General features: G+C 54.1%; 1 protein-coding gene across 2 annotated transcripts in view; it reads left to right on the top strand.

The window, feature by feature from the left end:
* The window catches only part of LSP1 (lymphocyte specific protein 1), a 40,147-nt gene that overhangs the window by 3,633 nt on the left and 11,521 nt on the right, over window positions 1-24,993 (top strand). The window contains exons 1-8 of one of the 2 annotated variants that reach the window (XM_082762056.1): window positions 6,113-6,248; window positions 15,496-15,648; window positions 17,894-17,983; window positions 20,227-20,422; window positions 21,043-21,165; window positions 24,144-24,187; window positions 24,334-24,415; window positions 24,780-24,920. In XM_082762056.1, the coding sequence (XP_082618182.1) occupies window positions 6,190-6,248; window positions 15,496-15,648; window positions 17,894-17,983; window positions 20,227-20,422; window positions 21,043-21,165; window positions 24,144-24,187; window positions 24,334-24,415; window positions 24,780-24,920 (888 nt within the window). In that variant the 5' untranslated portion in view covers window positions 6,113-6,189. Of the gene's footprint in view, window positions 1-6,112; window positions 6,249-15,495; window positions 15,649-17,893; window positions 17,984-20,226; window positions 20,423-21,042; window positions 21,166-24,143; window positions 24,188-24,333; window positions 24,416-24,779; window positions 24,921-24,993 lie in introns of those variants that run through there. The other variant, XM_082762055.1, reaches the window with a different exon arrangement.

Raw genomic sequence — 24,993 nt, 5'->3', positions numbered from 1 at the left:
TGAGGTTTCTGCTCCCTTACCCAGAGTCTGACATGTTCCTCCCAGGACTGAGGCTTTGGACCCCCTGGGGAGGTGTTTCGGCATCCTTTGAAGGATGCCGTTTGTTTGGGAAGGGAATGAGGTGCCTTATCCACAGGATTTGCCCTCTGTTGGGTGCCAGCTACAGGTAGTTTCTTATCGGACCCGTGTGACACCTGCCAGGCCTTGAGCAGGTGTTTTACACAGCCCGAGGCATCTCCGATGGTGCTGCACATCTGTTTAGGCACCTGAATTGCCGAGTTCCCAAATCACATAGCAAGCATGGACCACTGCTGAGATCTGGGCTGAGGCTGAGCAGGTATCCCTGCCCTCGGGCTGCCTGGGTGCTCCGAGGAGGCTCAGCTACCAAGGGGTTAACCGGCCCTGCTTGGCGCCCGTGTGTGCTTTCCGTGCCATGGATCCCTCCTAACACGCACCAGATGTGTGAGGCAGCTGCCGGAGTGCCTTAATCCCAGGTTTCGGCACTCGGGGCTGCCTTTCTCACGGGCAGGTCCACAGCAGGGTCTCTGGGGGCTCACAGGGTGGCTGGCAGCACCCATCCTCATCCAGTTGAGCTGGGCATCTTCTGCTGTCGGCTGCCTGCAGTCACCTGCGGGGTGTGCTGCTGGCGTGGAGGCAGGGCTGGTGCTGACGGTGTGATATTGGGTTGTACGGGATGAGCAGTGGTGTCTGGAGACAGAGCGATGTGGATTTGCCCTGCCACAGAGGAGCTTCACACCAGCCCCGTGTCTGAGAGCTGTCCAGGGACTCTGTGGGCGGAGAAACACGTGGGCTGAATTTGTTAATGAACCCAAAGGGAACCCCATTCAGGGACTGGTGACCCGCTGGCACCGGGGGGCTGAACGCTTGCAGCCACCTGGGAGCACCTGGTCTGAGATGTGCAAGGCTTGGTTCCCTTGAAGCTGGATTTATTTGGATTTCTCTTGTTATTGAACGGAAATACAGGCCTGATGTTTTGGGTAGCGTGCATCAGCACCACCCCACTGTCTGCGGTGAAGCTGTGCCAGTTTGCATCAGCTGGAAGTCTTCGGTTCTTTCCCTTACAAGCTCATTTTGGAAACGAACCCCTTGCTAGGGATTTTTTCTGCATTACCAAGCAGCCCCTCTCCCAGCCCTAGGTATCTGTTGCTTGCTGCTGCTAAATAGACACTATGTGCAATTTGTTTTATCAAGCTCCTGCCAGACGGGCTGGAAAATATGATCACTCCTTCGGTGCATGCGCATGCATGTGCTTTTTTCTGCTGCAAAAGCAGTTTCCTTTCCAGGGAAAGGTTGCTCCGGAGCCATTAACATTGACAAACCCTGAGCTATTGACACATCCCAAGCAACCACAACTGCCATCCATTTGTGAAGGCCAAAGTTCCCCCCCCCCCCAATAAAATCAGAAGCGATAATTGAACCGGCTGCTGGAATGGTTTCAAAGCAGGCGCCTCCTCGCAGTTGCCTCTTACCTTCTGTAAGGGAGCTGACAGCAGTGGGCCCGAGCTCAGCTGTGCCTGAGGAAAGGCTCGTGTGTTATCCACTGTGTGCTCCCCTGCCCTGAGGGGCTTCTCCTTCCCCGGGCTGGCATTTCTCGCTCCTCTTTTCCTCTCCGGTTGACATGGTCCTGCATACAGCTTCAGCTTGTGCTTGCCCCGATCCGTCTTCCTGGAGCTAATGGCAGAAAGGCTCCTTTCAGCTCTGTATGAGATCTGGCACTGCAGAATTAATTAATTTTTGGATGCACCCCAGCACTTTTCCCTGCCCCTCCATGGTGGCTCCTATCTTTTTGCCTGGCTCCAGCAGTGGAGGCGTGGATGGATGCTGGCTTTCTGTGAGCTGGGATTAGCTGTCTTCCCATGAAGCTTGGAAGTGGGAATTGCCAGATGATGCTTGGGGCTTCCTTCCTATCCCTTAGCCCACCCTAGCCCTAGCAGGAGAACCAGCCTGGCAGCGTGAGGCAGGGGTTAGTGGCTGCTAGAAGTGCCTGTGTTGCACAGGGCAGTGCCACACCACAGGAGAGTCGTGTGGCCACCTCTGCTCTTCACGGTGCTGCCCTGGCTCATGCTCGCACCCCCTCTGCTTGCTTTGCTTTCCTTTTTAAACCCATCTTTCATTTTCCTTTTTGCTCCCTTCTCCCTCAGTCCTCTCATTTCTTTTCCTCATTCGTATCCCTCATGGAGCACCACACCATCTCTCACCATGCTTACAGGCTCCCATCTCCCCTCTCACTGGGAGATGAAGCAAATCCATGGGGTTTTAGGCTTATGATCTGTCCATAAAATGCTCCAAGGGGACAGAACAGGATGGGTCCCTCTTCTGTCCTGCATGGGGGTGAGAGGGCAGCAGTGGGATGAGGAATGAGGGCTGCTCCTTCCAGCCCCAGCTCTCTCTCCTTTTTGTTTCTGCCTCTCTGGATGTCATAGGAAGAAAGTCATCGTTGTTTCTGAGCCAAGCGCCTCAGACTTCTGACATGGTGTTTGTTGACTCTTTGGACTCAGCCCACAATCATACGTGCTCCTCCTTGGGAGCCAGGCCCCCTGCAGCCCCAACATCTCTTGCCTGCGGTGCTGCCCCGCGTGGCTGTGGGGTGAGCCCAGGGCCAGGCGCCCTCCTGCGGAGCCCTTCCTGAGCGCCTCCCACCTCCTCTGCCCCACTGCCCCTCGGGGTATGTGGGCTGGCAGAAAGCCCCTTGCTCGGGCAGCCCCTGCCCGCTGCATTCCCTTCCTGTCTGCCCCTGGGGTCACGTCTTGTCTGGGGAGCATCCTTGTGCCGCTGCCAGGGGTGGCTGCGGATGCAGGCAGGGCAGGTGGATCCCACCTCCAAGAGCTTGCTCTGCCTTCTGGTGGCACCTTCGGCATGGCCGTACATCCCCTGCTTCACCCCGGGGTGTTTTCTAGTGCTCGCCAAACCTGGTAGGTCCTCAGCACTCCGACCCTGCTCTTCCCTCCCCAGAAATCACAGCACCCCAGCTAACCGTGCCGACGGGACACGCGGCCCTCATGACAGCACGCTTCTGGAGCTTGCAACTGGCTGCCCCTGCTGAGAAGGAGATAATGTGCTGCTCTTGGCTGCTAGACGCCCAATTTCCTTGGGATTATCTCTGCCTGCCTGTTCTGGCCTCTGCACTTGGCTGCCCGAAAATGAGTGCTGATGGAGTGTGCTGAGTGGGAACTAGGGATGGAGGGGACGCAGGCAAACCCTCTCCATCAGGCTGTTGTGCTGCTTGTGCCAGCTGGGGCCCCCTTCTTGCTGAACTGGGGCTCCTGGGAGGCTGGGCAGGTGCTGGTTTCAAAGTGGGGTTTGCCCATGGTGAAGAGGTCCGGGAGGTGTCAGAATGGGCAGAGAGGTTTGGGTGGCAGGGGGAAGACTGTGGGGTTTCTGACCCTAAAGCCACCCTTGCTGGGGCAGGGCTTAGCCCACGCTGCAGCAGCAGAAGCTGTTCCTGCAAGGGGGTCTGCTCTGGGTGGGTTCCCCCCTCTGACATGGGGGCACGGCTGCTGGAAACCACGCTGGCCCTACAAAGGGCCAATCCTCAGCACGACCGCCTGTTGGAACCAGCGCTGCTGCTCGGCCGGGCTGGTACCGCTTTGCATCGCCGCGTGTTTGGGGAAAACTGCTTCGGATGCATTTCTTTGTTAGCAATGGAGTCTTTTTTCCTAGTTTTTCCTCTCCCCCCCCACTCACTAGACCATGTGTTAGGCTCCGACTGATTTTGCAACCAGCCCTACATAGCAGAGCGGTTGTGTAATTAACGGGAACTGGTGCGGCCCTATCTCCGGGGGACTCCCGCCTCCTCCCCACAGCAGCCCAGCCCGCCTCGCTCCCTCCTGGCCTCTCACCTCTCCGCTGCCCCTGCTGCAGGAGAAGCCCTGGGAAGCTCCCCAGTGGCCGGCAGCAGCTGTCAGGGTGCTCAGGGCATCCCTGCTCCCATATTGGGGTGAGGTTTTGCTGTGGGGATTTGTGGTGGTTCTCCTAAGCATGCGCCACACACTCCCACTGAAAAATAATAAAAAAGGAGATGAATTAATTCTTTGTTTCTCTTCCTGTGTCTGCTGTGCTCCTGCCCGCTTCCTGGTGGGACCAGGAGGTTTGCTGCTGCGAAAGGAGGTGTGCAGCTGCGGGGCCGGGGCTGTTCTTGGCGGCGTGGTGGGATGCAGGCTGCTGCACCTGGGCTGGGCGGCGAGCGCGGGAGGAGAGGGGACAGAAGTGCCTCTGTTCTGCAGGATGGTGCTGTGGGACCACTCTTCCTCCAGCTGTGGTGTGGGGGGCTCTTCCTCTTGGTGCTTCCCAGCAGACGGGTCCTGTCCCAAAAAGCAGAGCCCTGTAGGTGCGTGCACCATTCGGAGCATGGGGGCAGTGGTGGTGAAGTCCAGAGGAACGTCCTCTGGCTTGATCCTAATTACCCTGTAAATACTCACAGGGCTGGGACGTGCTCCTTTTGAGCAACAGAGGCCTTTTGTGGTGAATCTCTTGCGTCGTCTCCCCAGCCCCGAGCTCGGAAATAGCAAACACAGTGTGACAGCATCGGAGGGGCCGCAGAGCGAGGCCAGGATCAGTGTCTGTGCTCGCTGGGTTTGTGATCGCTTAGGGGAAGTTTGGTAAATACCTGAAAAAAACAAAACTGTTTCGAAATGAAGCCAAGGAGAGGCACATCCTTCTGATCTGGGCCCAACGCACTTCCTTTTTATTGATATTTCTGGGTGTATTTCGCGGGCAGCTTCCCCATTTCAATAAGCACTTCTGGAGAAGTGATTGAAATGTGTAAGTAAGGTGAGAGGGGGCTGAGGGCAGAAGGAAGGTGAGAGCAGGGGTCTCCCCCCAGTGGGACACGATGAGGAGGAGGTGGGCAGGTTGTGCCATGTGCACTGCTGCCTGCTGGGCTATAGAAGGGCTGGGACTTGGTAGGTGCGAGTCCAGGCACCCACTGCTCTGGAATAGAATAAACTTCCCCTCAAAGTCACATGTGGACCGTGGGATACAGGTGAGGGAGGAAAGGCTGATTTTGTTATTTTTTTCCAACACTGCTCCCATGATGAGGCAGCAGAAAGGTGAGAGCAGTCACCTGTCCCTGACAGCATGGCAGGTGGTGTTGGCAGATGACATGGTTCCCAGTCCTTCACCGGCCACTCACATGCTTCTTTATCCTCCTGAAGTGCTGATGCTTCGTGAAGGCAAGCCAGATCATTTTTTGCTCTCTCTCTGGTTGATGCTTGGGGAAACTGATGCACGGCAGAGTCGGTCACCTGAGCAGGCAAAGAGGAGTGGTGAGCGCAGAAGCAGGGTGCGTGCCCCCTGCTGCCTGATGGCAGCCCCCAAAATCCAGCTGCTGGCCTCATCTCCTGAGAAGAGCTTCCCCTGGAGCAGTTCCCCAGTGCTAAAGCCCCTCTGGCATTAACCTGGCTCTGGGTTTGTCTTTAGGCACACGGGGACAGTGGGGAGGTGAGACTTCTCCCGATGTGAACGGAGCAGGGCTGCCCGAGTGCAAGCTGCAACCCGAGGGCACAAACCCAGGCTGGCTTTGTTCCCAATTGTTGTAATAGGGAAAGCAGTGCTGGAGGTAAGGGGGGAGTAAAAAAAGGGAAAAGGAAAAGGAAAAAAAAGGAAAAGGAAAAAAAGGAAAAGGAAAAAAAAAAAAAAAAAGAAAAGAAAAGGAAAAACCAGAAAAGGAAAAAAGGAAAAGGAAAAAAAGGAAAAAAGGAAAAAAGGAGAAGGACAGAAAAAAAAAAAAAAAGGAAAAAAAGAAAAGGAAATGAAAAGGAAAAAAAAAAAAAAGAAAAAAGGAAAAAAGGAACAAAAAAAAAAAAGAAAAAAAAAAAGAAAAAGGGGTAAATGGGGAGGGAGAAGAGCTGGAGAAGAGGAACGAGGGAGGGATAGAAGTGAGAGGGAAGCAGCCCGGGGGGGGAGCGCTGGGCTTTGTGCTGCGCTCGCAGGCAGCATCCAGCCTCGCATCCAGCGCTGCTCTCGGCAAGCTTTCTCCCTGACATTTCCAGCAGGCAGAGGAGGAGGAGGTGGAGGTGGAGGAGACAAGAGGGGGTGGGCCGGGGGGGGCTCGCAGAAACAAAAGGAAACCAGCTGCAGAACTTCCTGAAGACGGGGCCGGGGGGAGAAGCGAGGGCGTGCGGCGCCGGGCGGGAGCTGCGGGAAGGGGAGCCGCCAGCCTTGGCCACCATGACCAGCGCGATCCTGAGGAGGAACTCCAGCAAGCAGGGCCTGCAGAACCTCATCAGGTGAGCGCCCACCTGCCGGGGGGCCGGGGGGGCCCGGAGGGGCCGCCTGTGCCGGGAGCCGTCCCCGCGCCCCCTGCGATCAGCGGGGTCCGGTCCCCAGCCCCGACCGCTCGCGGTGCGCCGCAGGGAAGGCAAATGGATCCCCCCCCTTCCCCAGCAATATGAGAAAAGCAGATCTGAACTTACTGATGGCTTTTCCAGGAGCACACAACTGGAATAACTCAGCGCGGCCGGGCTGTGACACTCACCTGAGCCGGCTGCCTTTTTTTTTTTTTTTTTTTTTTTTTTTTCCCCGAAATGTGCATTGTGCCGTGCCTGCTGTGATGTGCATGCTTAATTCTGCGAGGGGCCGGGTCCTCCCGGGGCTGCGAGCTGGCGCTGTGCCCTTGATTCAATCAATCGCGATAGTGCTTGGAACCTCTCTTCCTTACCGGGGCAGGGAGGAGGATGGCAGGGTTGTTTTTTTTTTTTTTTTCCTTTTCTCAGCCCAGGCTGAACGGAGGAGCATGGCCACATTGTCTGCTGGTGCTGGGATTCCCTCCCATGCGCTCACTCTGGTTTTGAGCCGGAGCTGGAAATACCCCCCCGGGACCAGCAGCAGCTGGTGCTGGGGCAGCTCGCACGGTCCCTTGCGTCCCTCCCTGGCAGGAGAGACGAGCTGCTCCCCTCCTTATATTTAACCGAGCCCCTGAGCGAAGGGAGGATGGAATTAGGGAGCACCAGGCTCACATCCCACGTGCTGGGCACCTCCGGGCTCCCTCGTGCTGCTGGCGGTGAAAGATGGGGCTGGTGGGACAGATGTTCCCAGGCGGTTTGGGATTTCCCTGGTAATGCAGGCTGCGAACCTCACCCTCCGAGTGAATTCCTTGCTGTGTGGGGGAGGCTGGGACCAAAAGTCACCCCGTCCCTGCCACCTCCTGGTCTGGGCACAGGGGTGGTGGCAGGGAGCTGCTGTCCTCTGGGGTGGGAAAGGGGCATGAGGGGGGAGGCATGCATGCTTTGTACACAGACAAGGGGCATCCGAAGTTGGCACAGCCCAACCAGAGGTGTTTTCTTCTCTGTAACCATGTCCCCGAGTTCCTCCTGCTTCAAGTAGGGACTTTTTTGTGTCCCGGAGGCGTGCGGGGGCTTTTACCAGAGGAACTTTGGGATGGCTTTTGTCCTGAGCGGGGTTTCTATGCTTCATCTGGCTGACGTTGATTCTGGGGCTGTGAATTCCAGCCCTGTTTATAGAGGAGGAGGAAGGAGCTAGGGCGTGAAGATGTGCGAGGGATTTAGCCCGCTGTTTACACCCAAATAACTCCACTAACACTTGCAGAAATCAACAGGAGAACAGGCAGGCTCTGCTCCACTCACAGCCTGTCTTGCAGCTGTATTTTCTCCCTCTTAAGCCTGCCAGGGAGGTGCAGACCCTTGAGCAAGCTCCTTCAGTCTGTGATTGCCTCGAGGCTCCTGGCTTCAAGATACATCCCTGTGAAGACTATGCTCCTGCTCTGCTTTCATCTGTCCCAAGGTGACCGCAGGCTGCATGGTTATGCTTCATAGGTCTGAAGCTCTTCTGACGTGCAGGAGTGTGTAGCTGACCTGGGCACGAGTAAAATAGGCTGTTTGGAGCCTGATGTGTGTGCATCAGGGATTTCCCTGCAGTGCCAGATGTGCCCTTCACTCCTCCACGCCAAGCATCGTGCTCCCTTTGGAGCCTGGTGCGAGGCTCTCAGCATCTTTGCTGGGGTGACCTGTTGGCTCGCATGGTGCTCACCGAAATTTGGGAGGATCTACCTTTTGTGTTGCTTACAGGGAGCCGTGGGTCTGTCGGGGCTAACCAGGGACTTGCCTTCCTTTGGGGCTTGCTTTGGGGTGGGTCGGTGTGCTGGAGAGCCAAGCGGGACGAAGTGCTGTGACAGCACCCTGGGAGCATCCTTCACCTCTCGGCAGGCTGGAAAAAAAAAAAAAAAAAGAGCCCGTCCTGTGCCTTGCTTCCTCCCAGGCACAGGGCACGGGTGGCTTTGCAGGAGGTGCTCGGCAGGGATGGGCCACGCAGCGCTATCTGCCTCCCTCCTTCCCCTGCACATACCCCCTCGTGTATAATCTCTCTGTTGGGACCTCCCTGGGGAAATATTTGTCCCTTTGTAGCAAGGTAATGGCACCAACCCCTCGTGCTTGCCAGAGACTTTGTATTTTTGAAGTCTTCTACAAACACAAGCCTCCCTATCTCGTTATCACGGTCTGTTCTCCCCTTATCCTCCTAATGAATTCCTATAAATAAGATAGGGATCCAGCGCCTGTCATGTCGATCCATTCAGTTCATTATCAGTTCCTGCCGGAATTTCTCTCCCTCTATTTATCGAGTCCCAAGTGTTTCACAAAAGAAGATGGCTGTTTAATTAACCCACAAATCAGCCTCTTTGTAAATCCGCGGCAGCGGCCACGCCACTCCCCGAAACTGGGTGATGGGGGCTCCGTGCGTGCAGCGCACTGGATGCAGTCACGATCCCATAGCCACACTGGGTCGGGGGCAGCTTTAAAATACCTTCAGCTCCTTGAATTTCCATGTATGTCGTGAGTGTAATGCTTGGTGCAATGAGAATCCGGGCGTTTGCTTTCCCTTCTGTCCGTGCGTGACATCTCCTGGAGGTGGCCAGGATGTGTCTCAGCAGGGAAGATGCTGCTCTGGTGTCTATTTCTGCTTGACCTCCAGAGCAGGGAGCTGCCTGGGGCCGAGCTGGGAATGAGGAGCTCGAAGGGCTTGGGAAAGGGCGAGGGCTGGATGGCGCTTTGAAGGCGAAGGAGATTTTTTTGAGGGGTGGATGCCAGACCACGGTTCATTGCAAGGGCAGTGGTGGTATCATGGGGGCTACTGCAGCTTCTCTGGGCTCGTGTTCACCTCCATGTTCCCTGGGTAGATGCAGGGAGCAGATCCTTCTCCTCCATGGCATCCTCCTGCGTACCACGGGGATGCTTTCGCAGCTTTTCCTGGCCCTGGGGCTTGCTTTGCTAGGAGCACCACATCTGCCATGCGGTGTAATGTTCCTTTTCTGGAAGGAAAGAGGAGCTCAGCAGCCCAGCCGATGCTTTTTGCTTCTTTTTAGCCCAATTGTGCCTCACTTGTCTCTGGCTTCTACTCACCATAAAGCAAGTGGATGTTTAGGGCCTGACCTTGAGGTGATGGAAATTTTGGGGAGCTGCAGGGGGTGATGATGGGGTGAAGCCCCACCATGCATATCTGCAGGTGGTTCAGCCAGCAAGGGCTGCAGGTGGGATGCTGGGGTGCTGTGTGACAACAGGCTTCCCGCTTCCCGAGGCTTTTTTTTTCCCTTTCTCCCACCTTTGGTGACTTGGCTAAGAACAAGAGTTGCAATCAGTGTTTTGGGGCAAAACCTGATGTTTTTTCTCGAAGGCACAGCAGAGGCTGAGGGCTTGTTGGGGACCCTGGTTCCTGTTGCAGCTCAACTCATCAGCACTGGCCATAAATGAATTGAGCCTCAGCTCTCTCAGGGAAATGCACAGCGCGTTCCCACGGCCTCCCTGCTGCCTCCTGTCACTGCTCCGGCAGGAAACTCCCTCCTGCTGCTCTGGGCAGTGGGGCTTCGGGGGAATCACATCGCCCCGAGGACCCTACAACAAATGCCTTGTGGCCGAGCTGGTGGGTCCTCGAGGCTCAGCCCTGCTGTAAGCAGCAGCACGCCTGATACGAATCTTGCTTGAAATCCCAGCTTCAAGCAGGGGCAAAGCATTGTTCTCCTCCATCCTTTGCAGCATGAGTGCATCGAGGAGGTAGCCAAGGCAGCGAGGCTGGGAGGCTTGCTTTCCTCATCGAGAGACACAAAAAAAAATACTCAGGCTTAGTAAGCCAATCCGACCCTCCCTGACAAGCCTGCTTTCTCCTCTGGCGTGCCTCTCCCTTCCAAAAACAGAGCCCAGACTTCCTCCTCTTTAGGCAGACGCCGATTTCTCGAACCTTGCAGCTGAGATAGAGGGAGCGTGAGAAAAGGCCACGGTTCGGGGTCGTACGCGGCACCGATTTCTCACACCTCCTGAGCGCTGCAGCCTGCGCAGGGTGCTGGGAGGGCTCCAGCCCCAGCCCTTTCTCTCCCCCCTCCGCCTCCAAATTCCAGACCGGTGATGTTAATGCATTACCGCACCAGCATATCTGTGTGCTAAGGACCCACGGTCCTGGGGGTGCAATCCATCATCTTGTAAAGGAGTTGTTGGGAGTCTGTCTGCTGTGGTTAAAAATGATTAAAAAATACATAAAAATGGGTTATTAAAGGCGCTGGCCTCAGGCTTGCTCCACCAGGCTGGGAGCGCTGCTGGTGGGATGCTTCCCAGCCTTTGGCATAGGTAGGGGAGGGACCTGCTTCTTCTCCGTGGCGTGGGTTTGTGTCCAGGTTTGGGGTGTTGGTGATGAGATGCTGTAACTCCAACAGCAGCATCTATTTCTGCTCCTGTCTTCTGTTTAGTTCATCTTTGTGCAGGCTTTTCCCCTCCCAGGGACCTTGCACACAGGGGCTGGTCCCTGCTGCACCTTCTGGGTGGCGCCAGGAATACCTGGCACGTGTGGCTGTGTAGCTGCATATTTTGTACTTCGGGCAGAAATGGGATATGCTGCTGAGAGGAAAGATCCGGATTCACTTAAAAAAAAAAAAAAAGAAGAGTTGCTTTAATTTTTAAGGGGAAGCTAGGTCTGTGCCACGCTGCCTAGGGTTTTCTTCCATTTCTGCTCGATGAAAGCGCCAGCTGTATCTCACTCGGCTCAGATGCCTTGGCGTGTCCTTATCAGCCTCTGCGTGACGCCTTTCCGCACCCCAGCTCCCGCGGGTCAGCGGGGACGGGAGCCGAGCTGCCTGCCGTGATTTACAGGAGAGGGAAGCGCTGAGGCTGCGGGGCTGCTGATGGGGCGGGGAGCTTTGGTATGAGAAAAAGGCTTAGGGTGAAGCATCATTATGCATTTTTTGCCTCCCTTCTCCCCTTGCTGCACCCCTTTTCTTGCTCAAACCCTGCAGCCTGGGCTCTGGCCGGAGCGATGCGGCTGAGGAATTACATGAATGTTTGGGAGGGAGAGGCTCGTGCGGCGTCGCGGGCTGCCTTCGGATGACACGGCGATCCTTCAGAGCTGGAATCGCCATATCCCCCGGGACGGGGCTGAAATAAACTCCGGGCTGTGACATCATAGCTTCTGGTTTTATTTCTTTCCCAGTCCCCTCGTACCGTGCCAATATCCACACCCCCTTCCTTACCCAGGTGGATAGATGATTATCCCCTTTTTGCTATCAAGCCACGTTACCTCTAAGCTCCAGAAACATGTCCATAAAGAAACTGAACTGCTGTTTGCCATCTGATTCAGGGATTTCCACATCACAGAGGTTTGGCCAGCCTGAAAGTGAGCCTTGTGTCACAGAGGCCACTTGTGCTTGTTGGTGATCAGCAGCAGCCCCTTGGAGGGGAGGTCAGGATGCTGCTTGGACCTCTGCTGAGCTCCCAGCATCTTCATGGCGACCTTGGACGAGCCCTTAGGTTTGGGGACAGATTTCTGAGGGTGTCTTGGTACGTAGATAAACCTGGGTCCTAGGTCTTTGGAAAGGGCAGAGATGCTGAACTCTGTGGTGCTCCTCTGTAGCCTCTTGAGGGTGTCCTTTTCCATTTCAGGTGACAAGGGTGAGCTGTACACTTTGGGACCCCTGCAGTCACACCTGGACGCTTTACAAACCACAGATAAATGTGGTATAAAATAAAGCCCAGCAGCTCTACCTGGCAGCAGGATGAACCTGGGGACAGTCCTAGACAATATTCAGTTTCATGAGGGTGGGCAGCTTCTGTAGGTGTTTGTCAGATGGTAGTGAAGTAGTTTTGCTTTGAGCATGCCGTCCTCTCTCCATGATGGGCCACAGGGCACTGAGGTTGTGGCTGGCCTGTGACAAGGCAACAGGGGCTGACATGGATAATGTGGGAAGGGGAATGTCCCTTGCATAAGTTTCTGCATCTTCCTCTCCCTTTCCTTGAAATTCAACAGAAGAGGGTGATGTGATGGCTGCTGGGGGTCACAGGGCACCTTCTCCCCTTAATGCAGCCCTGGTTCTCACGCGGGACGTTTCCAGAGGTGAAAGCACAGCAGCTTTTGCAGGTGGTGGTGGCGTTACCCTTGGCAGCAATAGGGCTCGCACTGGCTTGCCCTTTGAGAAGTGCCAGGTGTTGGACACAACTCCTCCTAAATCGGGTTCCCAAAGCCTCTTTCTCCATGAACCCTGGGTATGCGGGGGCAGCCGGCGCGACAGGGGCACCCACCAAAGTCAACACTGGTCCAGCCTGGGACCCGGCGAGCTCAGGAGACAGGAATGTCGAGTGTGCTGGTGGAGGGTTGCTGGGTTCTGGCACAGGTCCGCAAAGCCTAAAGCCTCTGGGAGGCATTTTGCTTTCCTTTCTGGAATTAGCTTTAGTGCTGAAGGTTGGTTTGGGGCCAGCAAAACTTCCTCTGAGCTGTGAGCCTTGCAAAAGACTCCTCGAGTCTGCAGCATTTCCCTTAAGCACAGCTCGGCTGGTGCCAGAAATTTCCCTCGCCTGTGTATTATCAGCTCCTCGAGTGCCCATGAGGAATGGCCCAGAGGAAACGTGACCTTCCTAGAGATGCTGGCTTGTCTGCAGCAGGCATTAGTGGCCACGTGGAGCATGGATGCCTGTATCTCTGTTCTGCAGGAGGTGTTTGGTGGGGCAAATGGAAACAAAACTCCTCCCTGGGCTGGGGGTCCTGCGGGAGGTGAGGTCAAGAGCTGGAACTGAACTGGGCTGCCGGCCCCAGGCAGAGGAGTCTGAGCATCCCAGAGATTTGGCCAGCTGTGGCTGCATGGCCAAATCCAGACCTGAGTGCTTTGAGCCCAGCCCTAGGTCTGCAGGCTTTCCTCGCCTCCCCAGTAAGAGAAATCGCCCTCTGTTTAGGCAGTTGGCTTGGGGTGGAGCACACCGTGAATTCACCTTGTGAGCCCAGCGCTGTCGGTTTCCTTGTCCCGTGTTAGGGGCAAGGAAATGACAAGGGCAGCTTGTGGTCCCACCAGCAGCTATGAGCCTGGTTCTTCCCATAGCGCCCCAGTTTTGGGGAAATGCCATCTGGAGCAGTGCTAAGTGCCACCAGCCTGTCCAGGCCTCCTGAAGCTCCGGATGATGGCTTCTAGAAATGGCAAAGATGGTTGTGCAACAAGGAGAAAAAAACAGGAGACCGTGCCTCCTTGTGAAGAAAACCGAACCGTTTTGAGATGAGATCTTTCCACCTCCTTGCCTTGAGAGGAAATTTTACAGCTGACCCCCTCTGCACAGAGGGGGCTGATGAAGGCTTGGGCTTGTCCAAGCCGAGATGGCACGGTCAGTTGGCAGCTCAGCAAACTGCTGTAGCTGACCCGAATGTGAGCACTGCACCAATGTTTTGTTTGTGAACTTGTTTGCTTGTTTTTCATTGAAAACAAATATTTGTGCTGCTAGGTCAGTTGGAAAGGAGTAATCACTTTCCCTCTCCTTGTTGGCTTGAACACTGAGCCCCAAAGCATCACTTTCTAAACCTTGCTCTAGTGCCAGCCTGTTTGAGCACAAAAGAGAGCTCTGAATCTGCTGATAAAGTGGTTTTAGGTGTTTGCTGGCATTTCTGAACCCAGGGCAAGCAGGGGCTCGGTGGGGACTTGTTCGTGCCCAAAGTGTATGAGAAGCACCCAGCATCCTCGTGTCCGAGCCGCGTGCCCTATGGCCACGAGCACTTGGATGCCAGCTTGCTCTTTGGTGATGGGAGCCAGGACATTCCCCCACCCTGCAGAAAACTGCATCTCCCCGAAACAGTCGCCCCGGCGTTGTCCTTGGCCCGTTCAGAAGATGCAGCGACAGAATAGCGAGCCGGTGAGGTCATGGGGAGAGAATTAGTCACATCCAAGTGGGAAGCGCAGAGGGCTGCAGACCAACGCTGGAGTGGGAAGCTGGCGTGATGCAGATGGGACCCCCCCAGGTCACCACAATCCCCTACAACAGCTTTCTGGGGAGCTGGAATTGCATGAAAATCTGGTTTGCTCGGGGAGAAATGTGGGCGTTGCTTCTCGTAAGCGGGGAGATCCAGGCGAGAGGGGGTTAAGGGCCGTTCGGAATCGGAGACTCTCTGGAGCTGTCACACAGGGGAGGGAGATCGTGGCAGAGTTTAATGAATGACTTCATTTAGATATTAAAAAAAAAAAAAAAAAAGAAGAAGAAAAAAGCATGCACACAAAAAAATAAAACAACAACACAGTGGCTTCCTGCCAGGCCCACAGACAAGGGTTTCTATGGGAACAGGGGGGGAAAAACAATAAATATGAGTGGGGGACGAGGAGGGGTGGAGGGGACCTGGCTGCCTCTCGGGTGGCTTCGGGCTCTTTGTTCCCATCGAGGGGAAGGGGCAATGTGGGGGGGAGAGGAAAGTGTGGCCAGAGGCACCTGATGGCATTTAGGAGAAGACCCCACCCAAGAGGAGTGAGGCGAGGGCAAGTTTTCTGCTCTCGAGGGGCAGCCGGGGCATCCTCACCGTGCTCCCCCCCGTCATGCAACCCTGCTAGGGCTGGGGAAGCTGGGCTCAGCTGGAAAATGCCCCACACTCACTCAAACCGGGCCTTTTTTTTTAAAAAAAAAAAAAAAAGTTTCCTTTCCATTAGATTTTTGCCCCAGTCCAAATTGACATCACATCTTGTGTCCTACCAAATGGGTTTGTCCTACAGGGAGAGCAGCCCCCAAGTGTGCCCACGCCAGGCAGGAGGCTGCAGATCTCTGTCCTTGCTGCCATAGGCACGCCTTGCACAGGAGCAACTTGGCGAGGAGGCTTGCAGACACAGGGAAATAGCTCTGCTGCGGACCTGGGCGAGTGGGATGGGGTGAGCAGCATCAGCAGCAGGTGCCCTGGCACAGAGTTGCCCCTCGCAGGCAGCGTTTTGCAGTGCCCCACACCAAGGCTGCTGCCCATAGGGACGATGCTGTCTCTTCCTGTGCATCCCATAACCTTGCGCACCAGTCTGTCCCAGGCACCAGTCCTTTCCTACAAAGGGTCTGGCGTGCTCCTGGAATTGCTCTCCTTGGAAAAGGAGCACAAAGGCTGCAGTGGGATGGACACCGTCACAGCCATGCTGGGAGCGCTCACCCAGCGGAGCACCCGGCCCACAGGGAGGGGTGTCCGAGCAGCTCGGGGGGTTATCACCAGTATGTTCAAGCCCTCACAGTGGCACTGAGTTGGGTGTCCCTCTGTTTTGGCAAGGCTGACGGCACAGTGGAGCGTGGAAGATGAGGAGGAAGCAGCCAGAGAGCGGCGGCGGCGGGAGCGGGAGAAGCAGCTGAGGTCCCAGGCAGAGGAAGGCTTCAACGGCACCGGCTCCTGCTCGGAGAGCGCAGGCTCAGCGCAGGAAAACCAGTAAGAAATACCCCCGTACATACATCCTGGCACCAAAACCCTCCAGCCATGGATCAGGCATCTGTTGTTTGAGGCGGTTTGTGGGGTGGAGGGGCTCCTGAGAAGGTCTGGTGGGATTTAGCCCAGGTTAAACAAGGATCGTTTAGCTCATGGGCTGGGGGTGAGGGCCTCCCCTGGCCAGGCTCCCTGCTCTTCCATCGAGGATGCTGCACCAGCAGTGGGAGAGCATCTGCAAGAGGGCAGGGTTTGTGACCATGGAGCACCCGCCAGAGAGAATCAACAGCTTCATTTTACTAGGAAACCAGCAAAAAGGCACTTTTTTTCCCATGAAAAGACTTGTTGTTTCCTTTTTTTTCCTCAGGTAGTTTGCAAATTATTCAGGACTTTTGTTGTTGTTGTTGTTATTGTATAGAAGCTTCAAAATCTTTTTATGGCAACGCACCCAGTGATGTTCTGCAGAGAAAACCACTGTGATCTGCCCTAAAAGCAAGCAGCATATCTGGAAAGTAATAATAATTATTCACTCTCCCCCTCTTCTTGCCCCTTTCACACAGGGGCTGGAAAACAGTTTGTGGAGGTCTTTGAAGCAGCTGATAAGATGCTCTGATGTACTGGGTGGTGCTGCGAGTGGCCCCAGACACAAAGCACTGACAGTGCCTGAATTTGAGTGCCCGGGTGCCTGCCTTAGCCACACGTGTACCTTTGGTGTCAGTGGGAAGGGTGCTGCTGCTTCTCTGGCCATCCCCTGGTTCCTTCTGCAGCTGCTGACAGCCACCTGGGCTTGCTCAGGCAGCCGGGGTCAGCCTGCTGGCAATCTGCGCTCTCTCCCATGTAAACACCGTCCCCTCCTTCCCCTGGAGCTTCCCGCACCGGCACTCACCCTATCTGTATTGCTGCTCTCTTCCCTTCCCCCATTAAAAATAAAATAAAAGGAAATAACCAGCAAACTGTTGGGGCTAAGCAGCAGTTTTGGGTGCTCCTCCCGGGTGAGCCTGGTGAGGGTACATGTGTTTTTTTGGAGACCTTCAAGCCACTGATGTTATGGAGAAGGCTGAGCATCTCCTGACACCTCTTAAGAGCCCAGAAGGGCAAAGGAAAATTAAAAAGGCTCATTGGTGTTTAGTGTGTGTTTTGAATCTGTGAATTTTAGACTAATCCGTGGGCTCCACACCCTATTTGCCATTCCTAGGGGATGTGACCACCCTGTGTCCCGTGAAGCCACCTCCTCCAGCTGATGCTTGCTATGTGGGCACCCACCCTGCAGCCCCACCTGGCTGGCAGTTCTTGTTGTGAATGCAAGGAAAGAAATAGGAAAACCCCATCAATGCCCGTGACCCCAGAGGGCTGCTGCTCCATCTGTCTGTCTGTGTGTCCGTGGGCCAGGGCAGTGTGCTAGCAGAGGGCTGTCATCACAGCCTGGGAACGCGCTCCCAGGGCCGGAGGGCAGCGGGCTGCAGGATGGACGTGTTTCCTCCTCTCTCCTTTCCTATTTAGGAAGGATGGGGGCGGTTTTCCCCTCCAGCACACAGAGCCATTCCCTCTGAGCAAAGCGGCTTTTGGTGCAGTTGGACTTCAGCCTGGCCCACGGGGGGCTGCTGAGCATGCTGATGTCTTGAACTGCAGCCAGCAGAGAAGGGCTGGGGAGGATGTGAGATGGAGCGAGGCTGGGCTGTGGTCCCCTGCCCATCCCCGAAACATCAGCATGAGGAATGCCCATGTAGATATTTGGGTGTGCAGCAAGGCAGGGCTCCAGCTTCAAAGCCACGCCTGCAGCATTCATCCTCACCCTTTATTTCCATTTTTTTTTTCCATATGCCACTTTCAGATGGGGCAGGACCAGCACTGGTATTTCACAGATGGGGAGCCAGCATCTCGGAAGCACATTTGACTGCTTCAAAGCTCTATGGAAACATGAGGATCAGCCCAGGACTTGAGCCTGTGCCCAAACACAGTTTTCCTGCCCTCCTAATGCTGTGCTCTGCTCGGGCTGGCTCCTGCTGGTTCCTTTTGCTGGGGGCTGAATGCAGGCGCAGGGCAAGTGGGAGCCACACCTGAAACACCTCTGGTCCAAATGAGCTCCGGTGCAGAAGAAAACCATGGGATTTTTTCATTTTGCTGTGCCTCTTACTTCTGCTTACCTGTCCCAGAAACTGGGCAGGCAGCAGGGTGCTTCTGCTGGACACGCTGAGCTGGCCGGGTCTTTTGTGTCACTTTCATCCTAATTTTCCTCCTTGCTATGTTTCAGCTATGACTTTAAGCCCTCTGGGCCCTCAGAGCTGGAGGAGGACGAGGGGTTCAGCGACTGGTCCCAGAAGCTCGAGCAGCGCAAACAGAGGTGGGTAGGGCAGAGCTGGAGCCACCAGCGTCCCCAGGATGAGGTGACCAAGGCCAGGTCCTGCCCTGCATGCCACGAGGGGAGGCTGGAGCATTGGTGGGATGGGGACGGACGCTCTCTGCCTGCAATTTGGGCTACCCGGGAGGAAGGGACACGGGGCTGCCCGAGGCTTTGGGGATGTTTGGCTTCAGCTTCGTGCTCCGAGCAATGGCAGCCGGCCAGGACGCCTGGGCTTGGAGGAGTGACAACAGCGGATCTAAGCCACCTGAGCTGCTGCAGGGGCCGAAACAGCCCCTAACATAATGCAGGCAGCCTAAAAAAGCTGCTCTATGTTATCGCTGCTTCCTGTCTCATGTCAGCCTAGTGGGTGTTGTGGCCCCAGCCCACCTCGTGCTTGACTCCTCTCTCAGTGGTGGAAAACAGAGCCCAGATGGACGCTTGTGTCCCTGCCCAAGAGCTGAGGTCCAGATCCATCTTCTATCCCTCTTCCCTGGCTGAGCTGAGCAGTGCTCCTGATTAACTCCTGCCCTGGACACCGTGTACCTGCACGTGAACTCTGTGACTCAGCTGTCCAAGCAGTGTGGTTTTATGGGGAACTTTGTCCCACGATGACACAACCCCTTCTTCGCCCATGGGATTGAAAAAAAAAAAAAAAAAAAAAAAAGCATAATATTAATATTTACTGCTGCACAAATACGTGGCCTCTTCCTTTACCCAAACACTGCAAGCTGCACCTTCCCCTTTGCAGCCCCAGGAGCACCTCCCAGCAGAGCTGATGATCACAGCTGGGAGAGCAATCAGAAATCAGCCCCAGCTGCTTTTCTGCACTCTCCCCTCCCTATTAATCCCCCCCTTGTAAAGAGTTTGTCCCTAGGGAGAGGCTGCTGCTGTTGGCTGGACGGGGTCTCTGTGAAAGGTGGGCTTCCCAGCTGGTGGCCGTGCCCTATAAAGTCTGGTCAGCTGCTTTGTCCTTCCTCCTGGCCCATCTGCCTTGCCTGAGGACAGGCTTGGGGTGCAAGTGAAGGTAGGAGGTGTGCCTGGCCACGATGCCCTACGCTGAGTCAAGTGGTGCTGTGGGGTTTCCTAAATCTCCTCTTTTGTTTTTTTAACTGGACATGGAGCAAGTCCTGTTTCTTCCATCTGAAGAAGAGCTATGCTCTGGTCTTCAGACAAGGGAGGGGAGATGGTTTCTCTCTGGTAAATGGAGCTAAACAGCTTGTGTGTCCCCTGAGGGCTTATGCAACCCCATAGTTTCTTTTGGGGTCAGGTTTCCCACTTTGCAGGGGAGATCTGTGCCCCAGCCAGCCATACAGGAAGGTGGGAGCTGGATGCCCCTCTGCTGTGATGCAGTGGGGTCGGGCTTACTGCCTGCCATACAAAACTGCTCTGTGTAAGAAGCATCCAGTATGCAGTGTTGTATCTAGTGGCATAAAGTTCTTAAAATGAGCTTGCACTTCAGCTGGAGCTGTTGTTGGCTGAGGCATCTCGGTTAAAAGAAACTTGTTGCCTGGGCTGCAAAACCTTCAGAGCCTGTTTGTTGGTGGTGACCGCACAGTCGTGGGAGGATGATCAGTAGCGAGCCAGCGTATGCATCAGCCTTTTTTCCAGAGGGGTCAGTGAGGAGGCCTGGAAGGTGGCTGTCCTGTGAGCTGCCTTCCCAGCTGCAGGGAGGTGGGTGGAAAAGCCGAGCTGGAGCTGCTGGCCAGCGAGGCAGGAGCAGTGAGTCACCCCGGGCTCTGGCAGCAGCCTGCTAGCCAGCTCTCTAGCCTGCAACCCAGGCAATTTTCTAAGAAAGAGGTGGGAGGAGAAAGCTGGCCTCCAGCCTGGGGCCATAAGATGGCAATAGCACCTTGGCATGTCTCTGTGAGGGCTCAGGAGTTAAGTGCTCCTGCTGGCTCTGTGCACTCAGCGTGGGCTGCTCTGCTTTGGCAAAATGGGTTGCTCAAACACTGCTGGGTCTCTTCTCTGCAGCCCCTGAGAGCTGTAGGAATCCTCACGTGAAACTTCTGTGATTTATTGTTTTATTTATTATTATTTATTTTTTTTTACCCCCTTGGCTGCTTTGGGACTGCTTTGGTTTGCTGGGCTCTCCTTATAGACATGAATAGAGGTGTCACTTATTTGGGTGGGTAAATCTGAGGTTTGGGACTGACACAGACTTACCACTGCCTGTGAAGGCACCTGATGTTGTCTGTAGGCTTGTAACAACTCTTTGCTTCTTCGACCTCTTCCCCTGCCCCTAGGTCCCCGCGGCAGTCGTATGAAGAAGAGGACAGTGGTGTGAGGGAAGCAGAGGCCAAACTGGAGCAGATCCAGCTGGACCGGGAAAGCCCGGAGGAGACCCAGGAGGAGAATGTGGCTATTGGGGAGGAAGAGAGGCTGTGCCAGGAGGAAGAACATATCCAAGAGCAGCATGAGGAGGAGAGAGTCGAGCAGGAGGTGAGATCAGGAGGAGCTGGGCTCTGATGGGATGGTTGAGGTGGGAAGGGACATGTGGGTCTGTCTGGTCCCAGCCCTGCTCCAGCAGGATGCCCAGGGCCACATTCAGCTGGCTTTGAAGATCCACAAGGAGGGAAACTGGGCAGCCTCTGGGCAGCCTGTGCCAGGCCTTGCTCCTGTGCCAGCCCGTTAGGTGGTGCTGGCCTGGCGCAATGTGGGGATGGTGCTGCATTTGCCTAGTTGTTTTCCTGGGGTCTGAGAATTTCCATTTAGAATAAAGGCAGATGTTCTCCCTCCTGATGGGCTGAAATGAGAAACTCCTGTTTTCTTATCTCAGTAGCAGTAAGAAACCCTTAACTGATGCAAGGGCCCCTTTTCGCGTCATCCTGGAACCTTGAACCTGCAAAAGTCCTCTGAATTTATTTATTCTTTTCAAATGCACACAAGCTTCTTCCTGGATGTTCCAGAATGAGATAATGTTAACACGGTTTCTGTGTCAGAGTATTCATTTAGTGTAAGACAGGAAGCCTGGGAGACAGGGGGGTGGGAAAAAAATCATTTTCTGTATTCTAAGCATTTTGACCAGCTCGCTTCCTGGCTTGCTCATTTTCTGCACTCAGGAAAAGAAGAGAAGGAGAAATGAAGAGGAAGAAGCACCAGAAAAACGCCAGAAAGCCCCAAGCCCCACCAGCCTGGAGGAGGAGGAGCTGTGCTCTGACCACACTGCAGTGTGCTCCACCAAGGTCTGTGTTTGGGGACCCCTCTGGCACCTAGTGACAAGAAAAATTGTCCCAGGGCTTATGGCAAAACAGAATGTGAATTCTGCTATGGGTTGCGGCAATTCACTGAATGTTTCCCTCATCTTTGGTTGTTGACCTCCTGCTTTGTCTGCTTGTGCTGTTGGAGGCTGTAACTGTGCCTGCCTGTGTATTCTTTGCCGATCGGTGTGAATCTAAGTCTTCATTGAGGATGTCAGGGAATGGAGTAAAACAAATAAAGAGGTCTGCTTTAAGCTTTGGTTAAAGATGATACGTGAACTTAATCAGAAAATTTCCCTGAAAAAAGAAACTTGAAACATTGAAGCACTGGAATTTCCCTATCTTACAATAAAATAGAAAATATCACTTAACCTTTCTGAAGTTAACTTTTTTTTTTTAAAGCTATCTGGGATTCCTGATCTCTGAAACACCTTGCCTTGCCCCACTCACATCTGTGTGAATTGATGCTCTTGTGAAACTTCCATTTCTAATGCCACTCAAATTGATCTCCTGGCTTGTGTTGCTTTTAGCAGAAATCCTCAGTTTGGTGCGTGTGCTTTTACATACAATAGACACAGATAAGTGGTTTCTGTAGCAATTGGCTTTTTGTCTCTCTAAGCCCTGGGCTTGCTGATTATTGCTCTTAGGAAAGTGGTGAGGAGCCTGGGTAGCCTATTAACCTGCTGTTGGTGTTATCCTTGCTTTTCTGTTTGGCATTCAGATCTGTGGTGTTTGCTTCTTGGTCAATGTTTCCTGGGCAGGGAGGATTGTACGAGCACTTCCTCTTGCAACAGTAAATAGCAGCAAGAGGAAGATTTCATCATCTACAATCATCAGATTCTCACTGTTTACAGAGAAGCCTTTTAAAATCAAATAAAAATAACAAAAAAGAGGAAAGGTGGGTTTCGGTGCAGGCCATGTGATAATCTCAGGTTTGAGAAGTGGGCTGGGGGTGGCCTAAGAGGATACCAGGAGTGGGACCAGTGGGGGAATGTGAGAAACACTTCAGTGCCTGTTACGTGCTGAAAGTCCTCTTGTTGCAACCCCCAAACACATGCAGCTTCCTGACCTGAGCTTAACTGCTGTTGCTAGGATTAGCCCAGGGAAAGGTTTAGAAATCTAGTTGCTGTTTTTTATATTGGTGATGTCAGAGCTCACCAATACACAAAGCTGAAAGTGAAGCTGTTTGGGGGGGAAAAATAAGAGCTTGGGATCTTTCCAAAGGAAGGAAGATCTTTACACCCCAGCTAGCAGGGTTTTATGTGAATCCTAAGAATTGCACAGATTGACCACCAAGAAGGTGTTTTGTCATAGGGTCGCTCAGCAGAGATGCTGGTTATAGGATGAGAACCACCCCAGTGGGGTGGGAGCTTCCCTGCCAGCAGCAGCTGGTGGTGGCCAGGGACAAGTCTAGGACAGCTGGCTGTTGGGGTGCAGTATAATGGGGTGTTTGGGGCTCAGAGAGAGAAAGTGGGTGTGTGGGAGCAAGGTAGAAGCCTTGTACCAGCACCATTTAGCCCCAGGCTGCTAGTGAGCTGAATTTTTGAGGTTGGCGAGTGAGCAAGTGAGGTTTCTTCTGGCCTTCAGAAGGTGCTCGGAACTAGAAAAATGCACAGCTCTTGCTGCAAGAAATTGCCCTAATGGGCAGAGGGAGATGGTCTGCAAATAGTCTAGATGGAAACAAGGCTCCCCTCATCTGTCATGCTGAGATCTCCTGTCACCTGCAGCCTGTTCCTAGGCCCCTCTGTGTTTAAGTTGGTGCTTGGCTTTGACCTATGGATGACTTGCACCTGTACAGCTCCTCTCCTGCAGGGCTGGCCAGGTTTTTCCTGTTGATAAATACTTGTGGTCAAGAAGATGAGACATGGGCAGGGAATCTGAGTGCCCATCTAGGTGCTGTTGTGCCCTATGAGGTGTCACCTTGCCTACTAGTGTCCCAGAGGGATGGACAGGACAATCTTTGAAGCCATGGCTTGGAGGCAAGCTTCAATTTCTCCAGTGCTGAGCCAAAAAGCAAAAAAGGCAGACAGCCTGCCCAGAAGGAGCTGCTTGGATATTTGTCATGCTGCTGTGCTGGGACCCTGCAGGGTGACTCTTTGGTACATCTCTGTTAGCAAGGGTTGTGCTATTTGTTGGTGGCTGTGCTCTTCTCTAATGGGCCTTGAGCTCTTCAGCATGGGTGTTAAGTGCATCCTTCCTGTGATAATGTCTTCTGGTTAGTCAAAATTTAGCACTAGTATCTTTGAAGCAAGCATTTAATGCTGCTTTTTACCAGCTGCCTTGGTAGGTGATGTTTCCTGCAGCCCAGACAGCAGTGTACAGGGGGAGGCTTCTTGTTACTTGGTTGCTGCTCCTTGCTGTAAGATCTACCCTTTGACTTGAAAGTGATTGTCTCCATTCTTGTTTTCTGGCACAGAAGAGCTGGGAGGTTTAGCAACACTGTAGTCTTTTCCTTTATTCTGTGTCTGAAGTGTTTGCTTGCCTTCCTGTCTTGGCCAAAGCGTTCTTGCACAGGAGGCTCTGGTGCAAAGCTCTCTTCCCTGATGGTCTGATCTGAAAGGTTTCCTTGCAGGTGGCTCCATGTGCTGAACTGCCCTGTCTGTGTGCTTCTCTGGTATGGAAGAGCCAGTGCCACTCGTGGTTGTGCTGCTCTGGTGCTTGGCTCCTCTTCTGCAGCAGTGACTGGCGATAACTGCAGTTTTCCTCCCTCTTTCTGTACTTGCCATTCTCTTTCCTGGCAAGCAAACCAAGTGCCTGAGAAAGATAACCCTCCTTGAGAAGAGGGAGTAAGGAGAAGGGGTGCTTGCTGTTTCTGAGCATCTGAGAATGTGGGACTGAGTGCCCCAAATCTGGGGAAGGGAGCAGGGAAGAGGAATGGCTGAAATGTGGTCAGCCAAGGTGACCTACATCCACCTGAGGCCCATAGAGAAATGTTAACACCTGTCTCTTCTCTCCCACTTTAGATCACGGACAGAACTGAGTCCCTGAACCGCTCGATAAAGAAAAGGTACTTCCAGGGTTGTGAGAGGCTCGGGGTGAAGCAGGTTCCTGCCCCACTTGGGGGGTGCTGGAGGGCCCTGCTGCAGGGATGGGCAGGAGCAGGCTGACCTGAGCCACCAGGGCATTGCCTCATTCCTCTTCTCCTCTCCCCAGCAACAGCATCAAGAAGAGCCAGCCTCCCCTGCCCGTGTCGAAGATCGATGACAGGCTGGAGCAGTACACGCAAGCCATTGAGGTGAGGTGCTGTGCTCTCTGTCCCCAGCCTACAAGGAGCCCCTGTGCAGGGTGTAGCGCTCCCACCATGTCTCCACCTCACCTTCTGGGAGGTGGCACCTGAGACATCTCCCCTTGGATGGAAGCAGCTGTTCCTCCTGTCTCTGTCTCATGCCAGAGCATGAAGGTTTCTTTAGTGAGCTGCCCTATCCTTGTTTCCTCATGTACACTGACTGTGGAGTGAGAGCCTGCAGCAGGAACCACCAACACGTCCTTTTAAAGCCTCTCATCCCTGAGCACCTCCAATTACAGGAACTGAAAAAAAAAAAGACATGCTCAGAGCTGTTAAGTTCCCCAATGGTGATCTCTTTCCATATCTCTTCTAGACATCCACAAAGGCTCCAAAGCCCGTCCGACAGCCCTCTCTCGACCTTCCCACCACCAGCATGATGGTGGCCAGCACGAAAAGCCTCTGGGAGACTGGGGAGGTTGCAGCTCAGTCTGCTGTGAAGACCCCAGCCTGTAAGGTAAGGCAACTATGAGATGTGTCCTGCTTTATGCAGGAGAGAAACTCTGCTAGGGTGCCAAATTGTTCCTCAG

Source organism: Aythya marila, assembly GCF_965140915.1.
Source record: "Aythya marila genome assembly, chromosome: 5".
Lineage (NCBI taxonomy): Eukaryota > Metazoa > Chordata > Aves > Anseriformes > Anatidae > Aythya > Aythya marila.
This window is presented reverse-complemented; position numbering and strand designations above follow the sequence as displayed.